The 22581-nt window shown below is 41.6% G+C and overlaps 1 protein-coding gene across 1 annotated transcript in view; it reads left to right on the top strand.

Annotated features, from left to right (window-relative positions):
• The window catches only part of HDAC4 (histone deacetylase 4), a gene marked incomplete in the record, with an annotated part of 933145 nt that overhangs the window by 487132 nt on the left and 423432 nt on the right, over nucleotides 1-22581 (top strand). Inside the window, 1 exon segment of the mRNA XM_053698885.1 lies at nucleotides 10699-10943. Coding sequence (XP_053554860.1) covers nucleotides 10699-10943 — 245 coding nt within the window.

The following is a 22581-nucleotide window of genomic DNA, read 5'->3' as shown; positions in this document are numbered from 1 at the left end:
CGATTCATTATTAACACATATTTAGCCTTGAGGAATCATTTATTCTGGGTATTTTGATATGATTATATCGGCAGGCACTGTTTTAGACACTTTATTCTTTAGGGCTTTCCCTAATCATAGTCAGAGCCTCATTTTCGCGCCGGTATGGCGCACTTGTTTTTGAGGACAGCATGGCATGCAGCTGCATGTGTGTGGAGCTCTGATACATAGAAAAGTCTTTCTGAAGGCATCATTTGGTATCGTATTCCCCTTTGGGCTTGGTTGGGTCTCAGCAAAGCAGATTCCAGGGACTGTAAAGGGGTTAAATATAAAAACGGCTCCGGTTCCGTTATTTTAAGGGTTAAAGCTTCCAAATTTGGTGTGCAATACTTTTAAGGCTTTAAGACACTGTGGTGAAATTTTGGTGAATTTTGAACAATTCCTTCATACTTTTTCGCAATTGCAATAATAAAGTGTGTTTAGTTTAAAATTTAAAGTGACAGTAACGGTTTTATTTTAAAACGTTTTTTGTGCTTTGTTATCAAGTTTATGCCTGTTTAACATGTCTGAACTACCAGATAGATTGTGTTCTGACTGTGGGGAAACCAAGGTTCCTTCTCATTTAACTATATGTATTTTATGTCATAAAAAAATTTAGTAAAAATGATGCCCAAGATGATTCCTCAAGTGAGGGGAGTAAGCATGGTACTGCATCATCCCCTCCTTCGTCTACACCAGTCTTGCCCATACAGGAGGCCCCTAGTACATCTAGTGTGCCAATACTCCTTACTATGCAACATTTAACGGCTGTAATGGATAATTCTATCAAAAACATTTTAGCCAATATGCCCACTTATCAGCGAAAGCGCGACTGCTCTGTTTTAGAAAATTCTGTAGAGCATGAGAACGCTGATGATATGGTTTCTGAAGGGCCCCTACACCAGTCTGAGGGGGCCAGGGAGGTTTTGTCTGAGGGAGAAATTTCAGATTCAGGAAACATTTCTCAACAAGCTGAACCTGATGTGATTACTTTTAAATTTAAGTTGGAACATCTCCGCGCTCTGCTTAAGGAGGTGTTATCCAATTTGGATGATTGTGATTATCTGGTCATTCCAGAACCACTATGTAAAATGGAAAAGTTCTTAGAGGCCCCGGGGCCCCCCGAAGCTTTTCCTATATCCAAGCGGGTGGCGTACATTGTTAGTAAAGAATGGGACAGGCCCGGTATACCTTTAGTACCTCCCCCCATATTTATAAAATTGTTTTCCTATAGTCGACCCCAGAAAGGACTGATGGCAGACAGTCCCCAAGGTCGAGGGGGCGGTTTCTACTCTACACAAGCGCGCCACTATACCCATAGAAGATAGTTGTGCTTTCCAAGATCCTATGGATAAAAAATTAGAAGGTCTGCTAAAGATGTTTGTTCAGCAAGGTTCCCTTCTACAACCAATTGCATGCATTGTCCCTGTCACTGCAGCCGCGTGTTTCTAGTTTGATGAGCTAGGAAAGGCGATTATTAGTAATTCTTCTTCTTATGAGGAGATTATGGACAGAATTCGTGCTCTTAAATTGGCTAATTCTTTCACCCTAGACGCCACCTTGCAATTGGCTAGGTTAGCGGCGAAAAAATTCTGGGTTTGCTATTGTGGCGCAGAGCGCTTTGGTTAAAATCTTGGGCAGCGGATGCGTCTTCCAAGAACAAATTGCTTGACATTCCTTTCAAGGGGAAAACACTCTTTGGCCCTGACTTGAAAGCAAGGGCCACGCCCTTCCTCAGGATAGGTCTTTTCAAGACCAAAAATAAACCTAAGTTTCGTCCCTTTCGCAGAAACGGATCAGCCCCAAGGGCTACGTCCTCTAAGCAGGAAGGTAATACTTCTCAAGCCAATCCAGCCTGGAGACCTATGCAAGGCTGGAGCAAAGGAAAGCAGGCCAGGAAACCTGCCACTGCTACCAAGACAGCATGAAATGCGGGCCCCCGATCCGGGACCGGATCTGGTGGGGGGCAGACTCTCTCTCTTCGCTCAGGCTTGGGAAAGAGATGTTCTGGATCCTTGGGCGCTAGAAATAGTCTCCCAAGGTTATTCTCTGGAGTTCAAGGGGCTTCCTCCAAGGGGGAGGTTCCACAGGTCTCAGTTGTCTTCAGACCACATAAGAAGACAGGCATTCTTACATTGGGTAGAAGACCTGCTAAAAATGGGAGTGATTCATCCTGTTCCATTAGGAGAACAAGGGATGGGGTTCTACTCCAATCTGTTCATAGTTCCCAAAAAAGAGGGAACGTTCAGACCAATCTTAGATCTCAAGATCTTGAACAAGTTTCTCAAGGTTCCATCGTTCAAGATGGAAACCATTCGAACACTTCTTCCTTCCATCCAGGAAGGTCAATTCATGACCAAGGTGGATTTCAAGGATGCGTATCTACATATTCCTATCCACAAGGAACATCATCGGTTCCTAAGGTTTGCATTCCTGGACAAGCATTTCCAGTTCGTGGCATTTTCTTTCGGATTAGCCACTGCTCCTAGGATTTTCTCATAGGTACTAGGGTCCCTTCTGGCGGTGCTAAGACCAAGGGGCATTGCTGTAGTACCTTACTTGGACGACATTCTGATTCGAGCGTCGTCCCTTCCTCAAGTAAAGGCTCACACGGACATTGTCCTGGCCTTTCTCAGATCTCACGGATGGAAAGTGAACGTGGAAAAGAGTTCTCTATCTCCGTCAACGAGGGTTCCCTTCTTGGGAACTATAATAGACTCCTTAGAAATGAGGATTTTTCTGACAGAAGCCAGAAAAACAAAACTTCTAGACTCTTGTCGGATACTTCATTCCGTTCCTCTTCCTTCCATAGCGCAGTGCATGGAAGTGATAGGTTTGATGGTAGCGGCAATGGACATAGTTCCTTTTGTGCGCATTCATCTAAGACCATTACAACTGTTCATGCTCAGTCAGTGGAATGGGGACTATTCAGACTTGTCTCCGAAGATACAAGCAAATCAGAGAACCAGAGACTCATTCCGTTGGTGGCTGTCCCTGGACAACCTGTCACAAGGGATGACCTTCCGCAGACCAGAGTGGGTCATTGTCACGACCGACGCCAGTCTGATGGGCTGGGGCGCGGTCTGGGGATCCCTGAAAGCTCAGGGTCTTTGGTCTCGGGTAGAATCTCTTCTACCGATAAATATTCTGGAACTGAGAGCGATATTCAATGCTCTCAAAGCTTGGCCTCAGCTAGCGAGGGCCAAGTTCATACATCAACCATCAGGGGGGAACAAGGAGTTCCCTAGCGATGGAAGAAGTGACCAAAATCATTCTATGGGCGGAGTCTCACTCCTGCCACCTGTCTGCTATCCACATCCCAGGAGTGGAAAATTGGGAAGCAGATTTTCTGAGTCGTCAGACATTGCATCCGGGGGAGTGGGAACTCCATCCGGAAATCTTTGCCCAAGTCACTCAACCGTGGGGCATTCCAGACATGGATCTGATGGCCTCTCGTCAGAACTTCAGAGTTCCTTACTACGGGTACAGATCCAGGGATCCCAAGGCGGCTCTAGTGGATGCACTAGTAGCACCTTGGACCTTCAAACTAGCTTATGTGTTCCCGCCGTTTCCTCTCATCCCCAGGCTGGTAGCCAGGATCAATCAGGAGAGGGCGTCGGTGATTTTGATAGCTCCTGCGTGGCCACGCAGGACTTGGTATGCAGATCTGGTGAATATGTCATCGGCTCCACCATGGAAGCTACCTTTGAGAGACCTTCTTGTTCTAGGTCCGTTCGACCCACTCCAGCTGACTGCTTGGAGATTGAACGCTTGATCTTATCAAAGCGAGGGTTCTCAGATTCTGTTATTAATACTCTTGTTCAGGCCTGAAAGCCTGTAACCAGAAAAATTACCACATAATTTGGTATATCTGTTGGTGTGAATCTGCAGGATTCCCTTGGGACAAGGTTAAGATTCCTAAGAGTCTATCCTTCCTTCGAGAAGGATTGGAAAAAGGATTATCTGCAAGTTCCTTGATGGGACAGATTTCTGCCTTGTCTGTGTTACTTCACAAAAAGCTGGCAGCTGTGCCAGATGTTCTAGCCTTTGTTCAGGCTCTGGTTAGAATCAAGCCTGTTTACAAAATTTTGACTCCTCCTTGGAGTCTCAACCTAGTTCTTTCAGTTCTTCAGGGGGTTCCGTTTGAACCCTTACATTCCGTTGATATTAAGTTATTATCTTGGAAAGTTTTGTTTTTGGTTGCAATTTCTTCTGCTAGAAGAGTTTCAGAATTATCTGCTCTGCAGTGTTCTTCTCCTTATCTGGTGTTCCATGCAGATAAGGTGGTTTTGCGTACTAAACCTGGTTTTCTTCCAAAAGTTGTTTCTAACAAAAACATTAACCAGGAGATAGTTGTGCCTTCTTTGTGTCCTAATCCAGTTTCAAAGAAGGAACGTTTGTTGCACAACTTGGATGTAGTTCGTGCTCTCAAATTTTACTTAGCAGCTACTAAGGATTTCAGACAAACTTTGTCTTTGTTTGTTGTTTATTCTGGTAAACGGAGAGGTCAAAAAGCAACTTCTACCTCTCTCTCCTTCTGGATTAAAAGCATTATCCGATTGGCTTATGAGACTGCCGGACGGCAGCCTCCTGAAAGAATCACAGCTCACTCCACTAGGGCTGTGGCTTCCACATGGGCCTTCAAGAACGAGGCTTCTGTTGATCAGATATGTAAGGCAGCGACTTGGTCTTCACTGCACACTTTTTCTAAATTTTACAAATTTGATACTTTTGCTTCTTCTGAGGCTATTTTTGGGAGAAAGGTTTTGCAAGCCGTGGTGCCTTCCATTTAGGTGACCTGATTTGCTCCCTCCCTTCATCCGTGTCCTAAAGCTTTGGTATTGGTTCCCACAAGTAAGGATGACGCCGTGGACCGGACACACCTATGTTGGAGAAAACAGAATTTATGTTTACCTGATAAATTGCTTTCTCCAACGGTGTGTCCGGTCCACGGCCCGCCCTGGTTTTTTTAATCAGGTCTGATAATTTATTTTCTTTAACTACAGTCACCACGGTAACATATGGTTTCTCCTATGCAAATATTCCTCCTTAACGTCGGTCGAATGACTGGGGTAGGCGGAGCCTAGGAGGGATCATGTGACCAGCTTTGCTGGGCTCTTTGCCATTTCCTGTTGGGGAAGAGAATATCCCACAAGTAAGGATGACGCCGTGGACCGGACACACCGTTGGAGAAAGCAATTTATCAGGTAAACATAAATTCTGTTTTTAGGTTTCCAGATAGATTCAGTGTCAATGACTCTTAACAGAAAATAGACTGATACAGTTGGTTTCAGCTTGTCTAAACTTTTAGTCTTTCATTCCCTTTAGTGGCTATGTGTATGGAAGTACTAGGCCTCATTATTGCAGCATCGGACACGATCCCCTTTGCTCGTTTTCACATGAGACCTCTCCAACTTTGTGTGCTACACCAATAGTGCAAAGATTTTACTCAAATATCAGATATTCTTAAATTCCAATACACACCTTTCTCTGACTTGGTGGTTAAATCACAGCTCTATTATTCATGTGCTTCCTTTGCTCATCCTACCTGGTGTGTAATCACCACAGATGCAAGTCTTACAGGTTGGGGAACTGTCTGGGTGTCTGACAGCACAAGGAGTTTGGAATCCTCGGGAGGCGAGGTTACAAATCAATATCTTTTTTTCAGGGCCATTCATGCTTAGCCTCTTATATAGAAAGAGCCTTATCTTAATTTTCAGACAGACAATATCACACCAGTTGCTTATGTCAATCATTAAGGGGAAACTCTGATTTCCATAGCCATTATATAGGTATCTCAAATCCTTTCTTGGGCAAATTCATATCCCAGTGTAGAAAACTGGGAGGCAGATTACCTCAGTCGTCAGTCCCTACTTCCGGGAGAGTGGTCTCTTCACCAAGATTTGTTCTATGGGGTTGTACAACTTTATGGCCTACCAGAAATAGATCTGATGGCCTCTCGCTTGAACAAGAAACTTCCCAGGTATATTGCGAGGTCCATGGATCCTCAGGTAGAGGTTTTGGATGCCCTAGTAGTGCCTTGGTCCTACCAGTCTGCCTATATATTCCTCCACTCTAGTCCTGCTTCCCAGAGTGATTTAAAAAATCAAAATAGAATGGTCATCTGTAATCCTAATTGCCCCAGCGTGTCCTCACAGGATTTGGTATGCGGATCTGGTTTGAATGTCCGGTTTCCCGTTGTGGCTTTTTCCTCTAAGGCCAGACCTTCTTTTTCAAGGTCCCTCCTTCCATCCAGATCTAAAGTCTCTAAACTTAATGGCATGGAATTTAAACGCTTAGTTCTCAGTCATAGAGGATTCTCTGACTCAGTGATTAACACTATGATTCAGGCCTGCAAGCCTGTTTTTTGAAAGACCTGTCACAAAATTTGGAAAACTTATATTTCATGATGTCCTACACATGATTATTCTTGGCATTTTTTTAAGAATTCCTAGGATTCTTCAGTTTCTTCAGGATGGTTTGGATAAGAGTGTATCTGCCAGTACCTTGAAAGGATAAATGTCTGCCCTTTCTGTAATTTTGCCAAGGAAAATTGCTAATCTTCCTGATATTCAGTGTTTTTGTTCAGGCTCTAATTCGAATTAAACCTGTTATTCGGCCTATTTCTCCTCCTTGGAGTCTTAACCTAGTATTAAGTCTTACAGGCTACTTACTCCCTTTTGAGCCTATGCATGAAAGTGTTGTTTCTTTTGGCTATCTCTTCATCTAGAAGAGTTTCTAAATAGTCTGATCTCTCTTGTGAGTCTCCTTATCTGATTTTTTTCATCAGGATAAAGCTGTTTAAGGTAGAAATTGAATTGAATATAATTCCCTCCTTGTGTCTTAATCCTAAAAATGCTACTGGAAAAGCTTTGCATTCTTTGGATGTTGTTAGAGCATTGATTTATTATGTTGATGTTACTAAGGTTTTCAGACAGACTGCTAATCTGTTTGTTCTGTTTTCTGCTCCTAAGAAAGGCCAGAAGGCCTCTGCTGTTTCTTAAGCCTGTTGGGTGAAACTTTCGATTCACAAAGCTTATTTGGAGGCTGGTCAGTCTCCGCCTCAGAGAATTACAGCTCATTCTACTAGATTGGTTGCCACATCTTGGACTTTGAAGAATGAGGCTTCAAATTTTGCAAAGTAGCCACTTGGTCTTCTCTTCATACCTTTACTAAATTTTACTATTTCAATGTTTTTGCATCTTCAGAAGCAGCTTTTGGTAGAAAGGTTCTTCAGGCAGTTGTCTCAGTTTGATGTGCCTATATTTTGAGTTTTTTGTCATAAGACATTTTTTGGATTAAAAAAAGCTGTTTTTATTTTATTCCTCCCTTTCTTGTTACTCGTGGTCTTCCACATCTTGGGTGTTATATCCAGCTTCTGGACTCTCGCCACCTATATGAAAGAAAACATAATTCATGTAAGAACTTACCTGATAAATTATTAATTTATTTTATGGTGGCGAGAGTCCACGAGGCACCACCAATTTGGGGTTGTATTATGTCTGAGGGAGGATGTGTATTTAAAGACTTTTGAGGTTTGGGAAACTTTGCATCCTCCTGGTAGTAATGTATATCCCATACGTAACAATTTATGGACTCTCGCCACCATGAAAAAAATGAATTTATCAGGTAAATTCTTAAATTATGTTTTTGAAGAAATGGTACGTGGCAGAATAACTGGTATCTCTAGCTGACTGAGCAAAATATTTCACTAATTTGTATTTGGAGATCAGCTGAAAATAAATGTATTTATGTAGTGTTATCTCTCTTTCTTTCAACCAAGATTTAAGTCAACATCCCACCTTTTTAAAGCTATGTTGTTCTTTGGTGTCAAGATAAGATAAAATATCAATTTTTTCAATAACTGTTTAAATCTTTCACCTCCCCTGATGGGACAAAATCTATAACTTGAAATAAAATGCTCTTTTACCTCCTTGATGGAAAACAAAGTGTCTGACTACAGTGGTGTGGGGTGGGATTAGTGTCTATGTCCTTAAAATGTTCTCTGATTCTGTCTTCGGCTATCCTTCTAGCACACCCTGTGTATTGTATAATTCATATTTTACAAGTAATTAAAGGGACAGTCTACACATAGGTAATCTCATTTTAAAATGAATATAGTTTGTGGCCACTTTGAAATTACTGCCAAGCTCCACTGATAACATCACGATCTGGGCTGCATTAAATGGGCACTATTTACAAAAGACTCACTAGTTAGATTCAACAGACTGTCAATGCTATTCAGCAGAGTGCCTAGATGCAACCCAGATTGTGATGTCATCGGTGGGCGGAGCTTGGCAGCCATCTCAAAGTAGCCAGAAACAATATTCATTTTGAAAAATCTTTTTTTTACTGTTCCTGCTGCATGATATAGAAAGGCGTGCAGGAGGCTAGTTACAGCTTAATCTAAGTTAAGACTTTAAGATGACTAAGGTGTAGACTGTCCCTTTAAGTATACAATATATCTAGAACATCAATCTAGTCTGTAACAATGTTTGTATAATTTATTTGTATTGGTAGAAATTAAAGTATCATTTGTTCTCATATAGTTGCATTACTCTGACCGCAAATGATTTTTTAAGTTTCTAAAAGTGAAGATTTTATCCACAAGATCATTTTATTTATATCACAGGCTCTCAATATTCTTAGACATTATGGCTAGTGCCTTTTAATTACCTGACTGTTCTGTTTTGTGGTTAAGCTACCTTGTGAGTCCGTGTGTGTGAAACAATTTACTTTTTATGTGCTAGCCTTTTTTTTTTTTTTTTTTTTTTGATTTGATGTAGATGTTGAGGACTTTCTGCAGCCTGAGATGTCTGGAGTGTCTGACTGCTGTTGGACAGCTCTGTCCTTAGGGTATCTGGTGTATACTGTCCCTTTAAAACATACTGCACAATTTTCATATAACTGCATGTAATAGACACTACTATAAAGAATAATATACACAGATACAAAAATCCAGTATAAAACTGTTTAAAAACTTACTTTGAAGCTTCTAGTTTAGCTCTGTTTAAAAGGTTACTGGAACACCCGAAAACCAGAGCAATGTTATTTAAAAATAAGCAAAACTATCCATTTAAAAACAAACAAACAACTTTATGGGCTATATAAATAGATCTTCTACAAAGCATTTATGCAAAGAAAAAAAATGAGTGTATAATGTCCCTTTAAGCTCTGTCCTGATGTCTCTAAATCATCTCAACTTTGTTTTAGGAAACTACAGTTTATTTTCTATCCTAAATCTCTTTTACATCAGGGAACAATTCTTTAGCGTGATACATAGTCACACTGATCACAGAAACCCCTCCACACCGAGATTCACAAATGTATGCATAGGTTCCCCCTATAGAGGAAACAACTAGACATATGTAGAGAAGTGGGATGCTGTGCTGCAAACAGTTAAGGGCAGGGATTTATTGGGAGTACATATCATTTTTTTTTTACTAGAAATCAGCATTGTGCCTTCCAAGTCTTAAACGGACAGTAACCACCCTGTAATTACAGTATTAGCTTGTTTGCTGCAATTATTTTCCTATAACCATCACTTGCCTTATTTAGAGGAGCCAATCAAGACTTGTTACTAAAGTAGACAAGGCCAGTTACTGTCATTTTGTTGCAGAATGTTTAATTGTTTGGCTGCTTCTTATCTCATAACTTCTGCTGAGGTCACTTATGGGTACATATGTGATGGAGGATAGTCTTGTACATTTGCTATCTTCAAATTATAAGAAAGGGGGCAAAATAAATGTGTATTGCATAGTTGTTTTACTCTGCATACTTAAACTTTTCTATTTCAATCTCAAGAATTTACTTTCCCTTTAAAGGGACACTAGACAAACTCTAAATACATTTAATTCACCTCCCTACATATAACTTAGGTTACACTGCACGTATTAGAGGGAGAGTTGCTGCACATGTGCAAACAGCTCAGTGAATCTATTGAGACATAGATTACAACATGGTGGCACCCAAGACTAGAGAGAGGCAGGGAATAACCTCAATACTATGCTTATAAAATGTGCTTAGTATTCAATGTCCCTTTTTAGGGGTCGATTTATCAAGCTGAAGCGGACAGGGACGCACATACGCGCCACCGTACGCCACAGCTCGCCTCTGGTGGGCTGAATTCCGCTGCCAGAATTCAGCATTGCACACAAGCGCTATTTTGCACTCGTGTGCAACGATGCCCACACACAGCCAATCAAACGTGGGCAGGAGCTGTCAATCTCCCAGGTCGGACGAGACCGGGGAGATTGAAATTCACCATCTAAGAGGTGGCGAAAGCCGCTGCTTGTTAATTACAGACTGCAGGTTCTCTTGTGAGAACCTGCAGTCATAGGCAGGTGAAACCTGTCAAAGGGGTTGTTAAATCAAGCCCTAAGTGTGAAATTCCTGCTTTGGCTATGAATCCATATTCGATGTGTGTGTTGTACGGGTGGTCTATTAGCACTGTGCTAGCTCTTTGAAAGCTCTGTAATCTATTTTCATTATGTAAGATATGTCCTCACACTGCTAATTTCAAATCAAATTAAAAAACTGTGCTACAAAGCTATTTCCTTTTAATACTCAATGTTCTAATTAGATGATAATTTCCATAGTTTCTCTTTTTTCTTTGCCAAAGGCTAGTAGAAATTTAAAGTAATCTGTAGCTTATATTCTTCCCCATCTTGCTTCTTACAGTTGATGCGAGTGCTGCACTGCCTCTGCAAGTCTCTCACAGTGCCCTACCCATGGATTTGAGGTTGGATCCCCCGTATCCAATCCCAGGGCCAGAGTCTAATGGGAGAGAGCAGCAGTTACAGCAGGAGCTCCTGTCCTTGAAACAGAAGCAACAGATCCAGCGGCAGCTTCTTATTGCAGAATTCCAGAGACAGCATGAACAACTTTCAAGGCAGCATGAGGCACAGCTCCATGATCATGTGAAGGTGAGTGACTAGTGTGGGGAAACATGTAAATGTTTTTCAAAAGCTACATTATGTCAGGATTACCTAGCTGTTTAACCATTTACAATGCAAAACGTATGAAGAATGAAACTGGGCAGTATTCTCTGTATAGGCCACAGGTGTTGGGGTCAGTCTTTTTTTCATGTAATTGGCAAGTGTCCATGAGCGAGTGACGTATGGGATATACAATCCTACCAGGAGGGGCAAAGTTTCCCAAACCTCAAAATGCCTATAAATACACCCCTCACCACACCCACAATTCAGTTTTACAAACTTTTCCTCCTTTGGAGGTGGTGAAGTAAGTTTGTGCTAAGATTTCTATGTTGTTTTGCGCTTCACAGCATTTTGAAGCCCGATTCCTCTCAGAATACAGTGAATGTCAGAGGGATGTGAAGGGAGCATAACGTATTGAATGCAATGGTTTTCCTCACGGGAGATCTATTTCATAGGTTCTCTGTTATCGGTCGTAGAGATTAATCTCCTACCTCCCTTTTCAGATTGACGATATACTCTCATATTCCATTACCTCTACTGGTAACTGTTTCAGTACTGGTTTGGCTATCTGCTATATGTGGATGGGTGTCTTTTGGGAAGTATGTTTTCATTACTTAAGACACTCTCAGCTATGGTTTGGCACTTTATGTATTTATATAAAGTTCTAAATATATGTATTGTACTTATATTTGCCATGATTCAGGTTTTCAGTATATTTCCTTTTGCAGACTGTCAGTTTCATATCTGGGAAATGCTTTTTTATGAAAATGTATTTCTTACCTGGGTTATAGTCTTTTTTTCAAATTGACTGTCTTTTAAATTCGTGGGCAGAATTAGGCTCGCGAGGGCGCAAAATGCCAAAGTATATTGCGTCATTTTCTGCGTCTTAGTTGACGCCGAGTCCTTCACAAGGTTGAGTCATCTATGACGCGAGTTTGTCGTTTCCGGACATTTTTAGCGCCAAAAAATATTTTTCTGTTTGTTGTGCGTCATACTTGGCGCCAAATATTTTCATTATTTAAGACCCCATTCCTATTTGCCTCTTGCCTTTTTCTATGTCAGAGGGCTATGCTGTTTTTTCCCATGCTATGCATTTTTTCCCCATTTCTGAAACTGCCATATAAGGAAATTGATAATTTTGCTTTATATGTTTTTTTCTTTTACATTTGCAAGATGTCTCAATCTGATCCTGTCTCAGATTTCACTGTTGGATCCCTGCTGCCTGATAACAGTTCTACCAAAGCTAAATGCATTTGTTGTAAACTTGTGGAGATTATACCTCCAGCTGTGGATTGTAATAGTTGTCATGATAAACTTTTACATGAAGAAATTGTATCCATCAGTAGTAGTTCATTACCTGTTGCTGTTCCCTCAACATCTAATGCACAAGCTATACCTGTACATTTAAAAGAATTTATTTCTGATTCTACTCAGAAGGCTTTGTCTGCTATTCCACCTTCTAATAAATGTAAAAGGTCTTTTAAAACTTCTCATAGAGTTGATGAAATTTCAAATGACCAGCAACATACTGATTTATCCTTCTCTGATGAGGATCTATCTGATTCAGAAGATCCAGCCTCAGATATTGACACTGACAAATCCTCTTATTTAAAATGGAGTATATTCGTTCTTTATTAAAATAAGTGTTGATTACATTGAATATGGAGGAAACTAGTCCTCTTGATATTAAAACTAGTAAACATTTAAATTATGTTTATAAACCTCCTGTGGTTATTCCAGAGGTTTTTCCAGTTCCTGATGCTATTTCTGATATGATTTCTAAGGAATGGAATAGGCCTGGTACTTCTTTTATTCCTTCTTCAAGGTTTAAAAAATTGTATCCTTTGTCAGCAGTTAGATTGGAGTTTTGGGAAAAGATCCCCAAAGTTGATGGGGCTATCTCTACTCTTGCTAAACATACTACTATTCCAATGGAAGATAGTACTTCTTTTAAAGATCCTTTAGATAGGAAACTTGAATCTTATCTAAGGAAAGCTTATTTATGTTCAGGTCATCTTCTTAGGCCTGCAATTTCTTTGGCAGATGTTGCAGCTGCTTCAACTTTTTGGTTGGAAACTTTAGCGCAAACAAGTATCGGATCATGATTTGTCTAGCATTGTTAAGTTGAATCAACATGCTAATTTCATTTGTGATGCCATTTTGATATCATCAAAATTGATGTTAGATATGTCTTTAGCTATTTTAGCTCGAAGAGCTTTGTTGCTCAAATCTTGGAATGCTGATATGACTTCTTAGTCCAGATTGCTATCTTTCTTTTCAAGGTAATAAATTATTTGGTTCTCAGTTGGATTCAATAATTTCAACTGTCACTGGGGGGTAAGGGAGTTTTTTTGCCTCAGGATAAAAAAAACCTAAGGGTAAATCTAAAGCTTCTTACCGTTTTTATTCCTATCAACATAATAAGGAACAGAAATCTAATCCTTGAAGGTGCGGCCCTCATTCCAGCTCAGCTGGTAGGGGTGCAGATTAAAATTTTTCAAAGATGTTTGGATCAATTTGGTCAAAAATCATTGGATTCAGAGTATTGTCTCTCAGGGGTACAGAATAGGATTCAGAGTAAGACCGCCTGTGAGAAGATTTTTTTTCTCTCACGCATTCCAGCGAACCCAGTAAAGGCTCAGGCTTTCCTGAAGTGTGTTTCAGACCTGGAGTTATCAGGGGTAATCATGCCAGTTCCGTTTCAGGAACAGGGTCTGGGGTTTTATTCAAATTGTCCCAAAGAAAGAAAATTAATTCAGACCAGTTTTGGATCTAAAGATTTTGAATAGATATGTAAGAGTACCAACTTTCAAGATGGTGACTATAAGGACTATTCTGCCTTTTGTTCAGCAAGGGCATTATATGTCCACAATAGACTTACAGGATGCATATCTTCATATTCCAATTCATCCGGATCACTTTCAGTTCCTGAGATTCTCTTTTCTAGACAAGCATTACCAATTTGTTGCTCTTCCTTTTGGCCTAGCATCTTTTCAAAGGTTCTCGGTGCCCTACTGTCTGTAATCGGAGAGCGGGGTATTGCAGTGTTTTCTCTTGTAAAGGTGTATCCAGTCCACGGGTTCATCCATTACTTGTGGGATATTCTCCTTCCCAATAGGAAGTTGCAAGAGGACACCCACAGCAGAGCTGTCTATATAGCTCCTCCCCTAACTGCCACCCCCAGTCATTCTCTTGCAACTCTCGACAAGAAAGGAAGTATCAAGAGATATGTGGTGACTTAGTGTAGTTTTTTACCTTCAATCAAGAGTTTGTTATTTTTAAACGGTACCGGCGTTGTACTGTTTTACTCTCAGGCAGAAATTGGAAGAAGAATCTGCCTGGAGGTTGATGGTCTTAGCGGTTTGTAACTAAGGTCCATTGCTGTTCTCACACATAACTGAAGAGTATGGAAAGAAAACTTCAGTTGGGGGGACGGTTTGCAGATCACCTGCTTTGATGTATGTGCAGTATATTATTTTCTAGAGAGATAAGGTCTAGAAAATGCTGACAGTGCCTGATATATTTGAGGTAAGCCTGATACAGTGATTTAACGACTGGGATCATGCTTACAAGATAAGGGTAATATTCACGTTAACTCTCATATTACTTAGTGTAAAAACGTTTGCATAAATTACGGAAAAAACGTTTTTCTCTGAGGGTGATAAATCTTTATTTGGGGCCTAGTTTTCCACATGGCTTGTTAGATTACTCCTAGGAGTACTTTTTTAAGGCCCTCTGACATTGAGTGCATTGTGGGAGCGGCCTATTTTCACGCACTTTATGCGCAGTTGATTTCCAGACTGAGACATCCAGCTTCCCTAAAGGAGTCCTCTTGCATCTAGGACCACTATAGAGGTTTTTTTTTCCTGCAAATATCGTGTTTAAGGGCAAGTAGGAGCCACAGCAGAGCTGTGGCAGTGTGTTTGACTTTTTTTTTTAACAGTTTTACCAATCCTGTTTGGGGCCTAAGGGGTTAATCATCCATTTGAAAGTGGGTGCAATGCTGCTTTAGTTTCTTATACACACTGTAAAAATTTCGTAGAGTTTTCTACTTTTTAACACTGTTTTGCAGTTTATGTGGTAGTTTTTTTCTCTTAAAGGCACAGTACCGTTTTTGTTTAATTGCTTTTTCACATTTATTAAAATGTTTTCCAAGCTTGCTAGTCTCATTACTAGTCTGTTAAACATGTCTGACATAGAGGAAACTCCTTGTTCATTATGTTTAGAAGCCATTGTGGAACCCCCTCTTAGAATGTGTACCAAATACACTGACCTTTCTATAAGTTATAAAGATCATATTATGGCTTTTAAAGATTTATCACCAGAGGTTTCTCAGACTGACAAAAGGGAGGTTAAACCACCTAGCTCTCCCAATGTGTCAGAACCTATATGTCCCGCGCAAGTGACGCCAAGTACATCTGGCGTGTCCAATGCGTTTACCTTACAAGACATGGCGGCAGTTATGAATCAGACCCTCACAGAGGTATTGTCCAAACTGCCAGGGTTACAAGGAAAGCGTGACAGCTCTGGGGTTAGAACAAATACAGAGCTTTCTGACGCTTTAGTAGCTATGTCTGATATACCCTCACAATGTACAGAAGCCGGAGCAGGAGAGCTTCTATCTGTGGGTGACATTTCTGATTCAGGGAAGGCGTTACTTCAGTCTGACTCTGAAATGACAGCATTTAAATTTAAGCTTGAACATCTCCGCGTGTTGCTCAGGGAAGTTTTAGCGACTCTGGATGACTGTGACACTATTGTAGTCCCAGAGAAATTGTGTAAAATGGACAAATACTTTACAGTGCCTGTTTACACTGATGTTTTTCCAATCCCTAAGAGGTTTTCAGAAATTATTACGAAGGAATGGGATAGACCAGGTGTACCGTTCTCTCCCCCTCCTGCTTTTAAAAAGATGTTTCCCATAGATGCCGCTACACGGGACTCGTGGCAGACGGTCCCTAAGGTGGAGGGAGCAGTCTCTACCCTAGCTAAGCGTACAACTATCCCAGTCGAGGACAGTTGTGCTTTCCTAGATCCAATGGATACAAAATTAGAGGGTTTCCTTAAGAAAATCTTTATACAACAAGGTTTTATTCTCCAGCCTCTTGCATGCATTGCCCCAGTCACTGCTGCAGCGGCTTTCTGGTTTGAGTCTCTTGAAGAGGCTCTACAGGTGGAGACCCTGTTGGTTGATATCCTAGACAGGCTTAAAGCTCTTAAGTTAGCCAATTCATTTATTTCTGACGCCGTTTTTCATTTAACAAAGCTAACGGCTAAGAATTCAGGTTTTGCCATTCAGGCGCGTAGGTTGCCATGGCTTAAATCCTGGTCAGCTGACGTTACTTCAAAGTCCAAGCTTCTCAACATCCCCTTCAAAGGGCAGACCCTATTCGGGCCTGGATTGAAGGAGATCATTTCTGATATTACTGGAGGAAAAGGCCATGCCCTTCCCCAGGATAGGTCCAACAAATTAAGGACCAAACAGACTAATTTTCGTTCCTTTCGAAACTTCAAGAGTGGCGCAGCTTCAACTTATTCTACTGCAAAACAAGATGGAAATTTTGCCCAGTCCAAACCAGTCTGGAGACCTAACCAGGCTTGGAAAAAGGGAAAGCAGGCCAAAAAACCTGCTGCTGCCTCTAAGACAGCATGAAGGAGTAGCCCCCGATCCAGGACTGGATCTAGTTGGGGGCAGACTTTCTCTCTTCGCCCAGTCTTGGGCAAGAGACGTCTAGGATCCCTGGGCTCTGGGGATTGTTTCCCAGGGATATCTTCTGGATTTCAAAGCCTCATCTCCAAAGGGGAGATTTCATCTCTCACAATTATCTGCAAACCAGATAAAGAGAGAGGCATTCTTACGTTGCGTTCAAGACCTTCTGGTTATGGGAGTGATCCACCCAGGTCCAAGGGAGGAACAGGGGCAGGAATTCTATTCAAATCTGTTTATAGTTCCCAAAAAAGAGGGAACTTTCAGACCAATCTTGGATCTCAAGATCCTAAACAAATTTCTCAGAGTCCCAACCTTCAAGATGGAGACTATTCGAACCATCCTACCTATGATCCAGGAGGGTCAATATATGACTACCGTGGACTTAAAGGATGCTTATCTCCACATTCCGATACACAGAGATCATCATCGGTTTCTCAGGTTTGCCTTCTTAGACAGGCATTACCAGTTTGTGGCTCTTCCCTTCGGGTTAGCCACGGCACCAAGAATCTTTACGAAGGTTCTAGGGTCCCTTCTGGCGGTTCTAAGGCCACGAGGCATAGCGGTGGCTTCTTACCTAGAAGACATTCTGATACAGGCGTCAAATTTTCAAATCGCCAAGTCCCATATGGACATTGTTCTGGCATTCCTGAATACTGATAGATTCAGTAGAAATGAAGATTTTTATGACTGAGGTCAGGTTGTCAAAGCGAACTTCCTGCCGTGCTCTTTATTCCACTTCTCAGCCGTCAGTGGCTCAGTGTATGGAAGTAATCGGCTTAATGGTAGCGGCAATGGACATAGTCCCGTTTGCCCGCCTACATCTCAGACCACTGCAAATTTGCATGCTCAATCAGTGGAATGGGGATTACACAGATTTGTCCCCTCTGCTAAATCTGGATCAAGAGACCAGGGATTCTCTTCTCTGGTGGCTATCTCGGGTCCATCTGTCCAGGGGAATGAGTTTCCGCAGGCCAGAATGGACTATAGTGACGACAGATGCCAGCCTTCTGGGCTGGGGCGCAGTCTGGAACTCCCTGAAGGCTCAGGGTTCGTGGACTCGGGAGGAAGCCCTCCTTCCGATAAACATTCTGGAACTAAGAGCGATATTCAATGCTCTTCAGGCTTGGCCTCAGCTAGCTGCGGTCAGGTTCATCAGATTTCAGTCGGACAACCTCACAACTGTAGCCTATATCAACCATCAGGGGGGAACAAGGAGCCCCCTGGCAATGTTGGAGGTCTCAAAGATAATTCTATGGGCAGAGGTTCACTCTTGCCATCTCTCAGCTATCCATATCCCAGGAGTAGAGAACTGGGAGGCAGATTTCCTAAGTCGGCAGACTTTTCATCCGGGGGAGTGGGAGCTCCATCCCGAGGTATTTGCCCAGTGTATTCAACTATAGGGCAAACCAGAACTGGATCTCATGGCGTCTCGTCAGAACGCCAAGCTTCCTCGTTACGGGTCCAGGTCCAGGTCCAGGGATCCCAAGGCAGCGCTGATAGATGCTCTAGCAGCGCCCTGGTCCTTCAGCCTGGCTTATGTGTTTCCACCGTTTTCCTCTGCTCCCTCGTCTGATTGCCAAGATCAAGCGGGAGAGAGCTTCGGCCACGCAGGACTTGGTATGCAGATCTGGTGGACATGTCATCCTTTCCACCATGGACTCTGCCGCTAAGGCAGGACCTTCTACTTCAAGGTCCTTTCAAACATCCAAATCTAATTTCTCTGCGTCTGACTACTTGGAGATTGAACGCTTGATTCTATCAAAACGTGGTTTTTCCGAGTCGGTCATTGATACCTTAATTCAGGCTTGAAAGCCTGTCACCAGGAAAATCTATCATAAGATATGGTGTAAATATCTTCATTGGTGTGAATCCAAGGTTTACTCATGGAGTAAAGTCAGGATTCCTAGAATCTTATCCTTTCTCTAAGAGGGATTGGAGAAAGGATTGTCAGCTAGTTCCTTAAAGGGACAGATTTCTGCTCTGTCTATTCTTTTGCACAAACGTCTGGCTGAGGTTCCAGACGTTCAGGCGTTTTGTCAGGCTTTAGTTAGAATCAAGCCTGTGTTTAAACCTGTTGCCCCGCCATGGAGTTTAAATTTAGTTCTTAAAGTTCTTCAAGGGGTTCCGTTTGAACCTTTGCATTCCATAGATATTAAGCTTTTATCTTGGAAAGTTCTGTTTTTAGTAGCTATTTCCTCGGCTCGAAGAGTTTCGGAGTTATCTGCTTTACAGTGTGATTCCCCTTATCTGATTTTCCATGCAGATAAGGTAGTTTTGCGTACCAAACTTGGGTTTCTTCCTAAGGTAGTATCTAATAAGAATATCAATCAGGAGATTGTTGTTCCTTCATTATGTCATAATCCTTCCTCAAAGAAGGAACGTCTTTTACACAATCTTGATGTGGTTCGTGCTTTAACGTTTTATTTACAAGCTACGAAGGATTTTCGTCAAACATCTGCTTTGTTTGTTGTCTACTCTGGACAGAGGAGAGGCCAAAAGGCTTCGGCAACTTCTCTTTCTTTTTGGCTGTGAAGCATAATCCGCTCATCTTATGAGACTGCTGGCCAGCAGCCTCCTGAAAGAATTACAGCTCATTCCACTAGAGCGGTGGCTTCCACATGGGCTTTTAAAAATGAGGCCTCTGTTGAACAGATTTGTAAGGCGGCGACTTGGTCTTCGCTTCATACTTTTTCTAAATTCTACAAATTCGATACTTTGGCTTCTTCGGAGACTATTTTTGGGAGAAAGGTCTTACAGGGAGTGGTGCCTTCCGTTTAAGTGCCTGCCTTGTCCCTCCCTTCATCCGTGTCCTAAAGCTTTGGTATTGGTATCCCACAAGTAATGGATGAACCCGTGGACTGGATACACCTTTACAAGAGAAAACTAAATTTATACTTACCTGATAAATTTATTTCTCTTGTGGTGTATCCAGTCCACGGCCCACCCTGTCATTTTAAGGCAGGTGTTTTTTATTTTTAAACTACAGTCACCACTGCACCCTATAGTTTTTCCTTTTTTCTTGCTTGTCTTCGGTCAAATGACTGGGGGTGGCAGTTAGGGGAGGAGCTATATAGACAGCTCTGCTGTGGGTGTCCTCTTGCAACTTCCTGTTTTTAAGGAGAATATCCCACAAGTAATGGATGAACCCGTGGACTGGATACACCACAAGAGAAATAAATTTATCAGGTAAGCATAAATTTTGTTTCCTTATTTGTACGATATCTTGGTACTCGCTCAGTCTTTACGTTCTGCAGAATCTCACACGAATCAACTAGTATTGTTTCTTCAAAGACATGGTTGGAGGATCAATTTACCAAAAATTTCTTTGATTCCTCAGAGAAAGGTTACCTTTTTAGGTTTCCAGGTAGATTCAGTGTCCATGACTTTGTCTCCAACAGACAAGAGACGTTTGAAATTGGTTGCAGCCTGTCGGAACCTTCAGTCTCAGTCATTTCCTTCAGTAGCTGTGTGCATGGAAGTTTTAGGTCTCATGACTGCAGCATCAGACGCGATCCCCTTTGCTCGTTTTCATATGAGACCTCTCCAGCTTAATATGCTGATCCAATGGTGCAGGGATTATACAAGGATATCACAATTAATATCCTTAAATCCCAATGTTCGACTTTCTCTGACTTGGTGTTTAGATCACCATCGTATAATTCTAGGGGCTTCTTTTGTTCGTCCAACCTGCACTGTGATCACAACAGATGCAAGTCTTTCAGGTTTGGGAGCTGTTTGGGGATCTCTGACAGCACAAGGGGTTTGGAAATCTCAAGAAGCGAGATTACCAATCAATATTTTGGAAACATGTGCAATTCTCAGGGCCCTTTAGTTTTGGCCTCTGTTGAAGAGAGAACCGTTCATTTGTTTTCAGACAGACAATATAACAATGGAGGCATATGTCAATCATCAGGGTGGGACTCACAGTCCTCAAGCTATGAAAGAAGTATCTTGGATACTTGTTTGGGCGGGATCCAGCTCCTGTCTAATTTCTGCGGTTCATACCACAGGTATAGACAATTGGGAAGCGGATTATGTCAGTCGTAAGACTTTACATCCGGGAAAATGGTCACTCCACCCAGATGTGTTTTCTCAGATTGTTCAGATGTGGGGTCTTCCAGAAATAGATCTGATGGCATCTGATCTAAACAAAAAACTTCCCAGGTACCTGTCTAGGTCCAGGGATCCTCAGGACAGAAGCAGTGGATGCATTGACACTTCCGTGGTGTTATCAACCTGCTTATATTTTCCTGCCTCTAGCTCTTCTTCCAAGAGTGATCTCCAAGATCATCATGGAGCAATCGTTTGTGCTGCTGGTGGTTCCAGCATGGTCTCACAGGTTTTAGTATGCGGATCTTGTTCGGATGTCCAGTTGCCAACCTTGGCCACTTCCATTAAGGCCAGACCTATCTCAAGGTCCGTTTTTCCATCAGGATCTCAAATCATTAAATTTGAAGGTATGGAAATTGAACGCTTAGTACTTAGTCATTGAGGTTTCTCTGACTGAGTGATTATTACTATGTTGCAGACTCGTAAATCTGTTTCTAGAAAGATTTATTATCGAGTTTGGAAGACTTACATTTCATGGTGTTCTTCTCATAGATTCTCTTGGCATTCTTTTAGAATTCCTAGAATTTTACAGTTTCTTCAGGATGGTTTGGATAAAGGTTTGTCTGCAAGTTCCTTGAAAGGACAAATTTCTGCTCTTTCCGTTTTATTCCACAGGAAAATTGCTAAACTTTTTTGAAAACCTGATATTCATTGTTTTGTACAGGCTTTGGTTCGTATCAAGCCTGTCATTAAATCAATCTCTCCTCCTTGGAGTCTTAATTTGGTTTTGAAAGCTTTACAGGCTCCTCCATTTGAGCCTATGCATTCTTTGGACATTAAACTACTTTCTTGGAAAGTGTTGTTCCTTTTGGCCATCTCTTCTGCTAGAAGAGTTTCTGAATTAGCTGCTCTTTCTTGTGATTCTCCATTTCTGATTTTTCATCAGGATAAGACAGTTTTGCGGACTTCATTTAAATTCTTACCTAAGGTTGTGAATTCTAATAACGTTAATAGAAAAATTGTTGTCCCTTCTTTGTGTGCCTCTAAAGATTTCAGGAAGACTTCTAGTCTGTCAGTTATCTTTTCTGGTTCCAGGCTTATTTGGAGTCGGGTAAAACCCCGCCTCCGAGAATTAATTCTAATAGATCAGTTTCCACTTCTTGGGCTTTTGAGAATGAAGCTTCAGTTGATCAGTTTTGCAAAGCAGCAACTTGGTCTTCTTTGCATACAGTTACTAAATTCTATTATTTTGATGTATTTGCTTCTTTGGAAGTAGTTTTTGGTAGGAAAGTTCTTCAGGCAGCTGTTTCAGTTTGATTCTTCTGCTTATGATTTAAGTTTTTCTTTTTCAGGAATAATCTTATTTGGGTTGTGGATTAATTTTTTTCAGCGAAATGGCTGTTTTTATTTTTATCCATCCCTCTCTAGTGACTTTTTTGTGGAGTTCCACATCTTGGGCGCCATATACTAAGGCGTCAATTTTTTCGCACAGACCGTATCGAAATAACCCGCCGGCATTCGCACCATGCGGATGGCACTTCGTTACATGAATGTACTAAAAACCAAGCCGTAAAATTTCGCGTCTATTGTGTGTCGAAGACAATCGGATTATTGATAACTTTGAAGCTTCGTTCGGCGCGAAAGAGCAAAGTTAAGAAGCAGTCTGCGACCTGATTGGTTTAGTTCTTTAACCACGTGACGATCTAGGTGTCATAATCGCCAGACAAGCGGCAACGTCTGGCTGCTGACATGTATAAGAATGTGCATTTTCCCAGAAATCTGGCTGATGCCAATTATAACGCTAGACACAGCTTGGAATGAACCGGTGGCAAAAAAGTGTAAGGCTGCCAACAGTTTTAATAGTCC

The sequence above is a fragment of the Bombina bombina genome, chromosome 1 (assembly GCF_027579735.1).
Source record: "Bombina bombina isolate aBomBom1 chromosome 1, aBomBom1.pri, whole genome shotgun sequence".
In the NCBI taxonomy this organism is placed as follows: Eukaryota; Metazoa; Chordata; class Amphibia; order Anura; family Bombinatoridae; genus Bombina; species Bombina bombina.
This window is presented reverse-complemented; position numbering and strand designations above follow the sequence as displayed.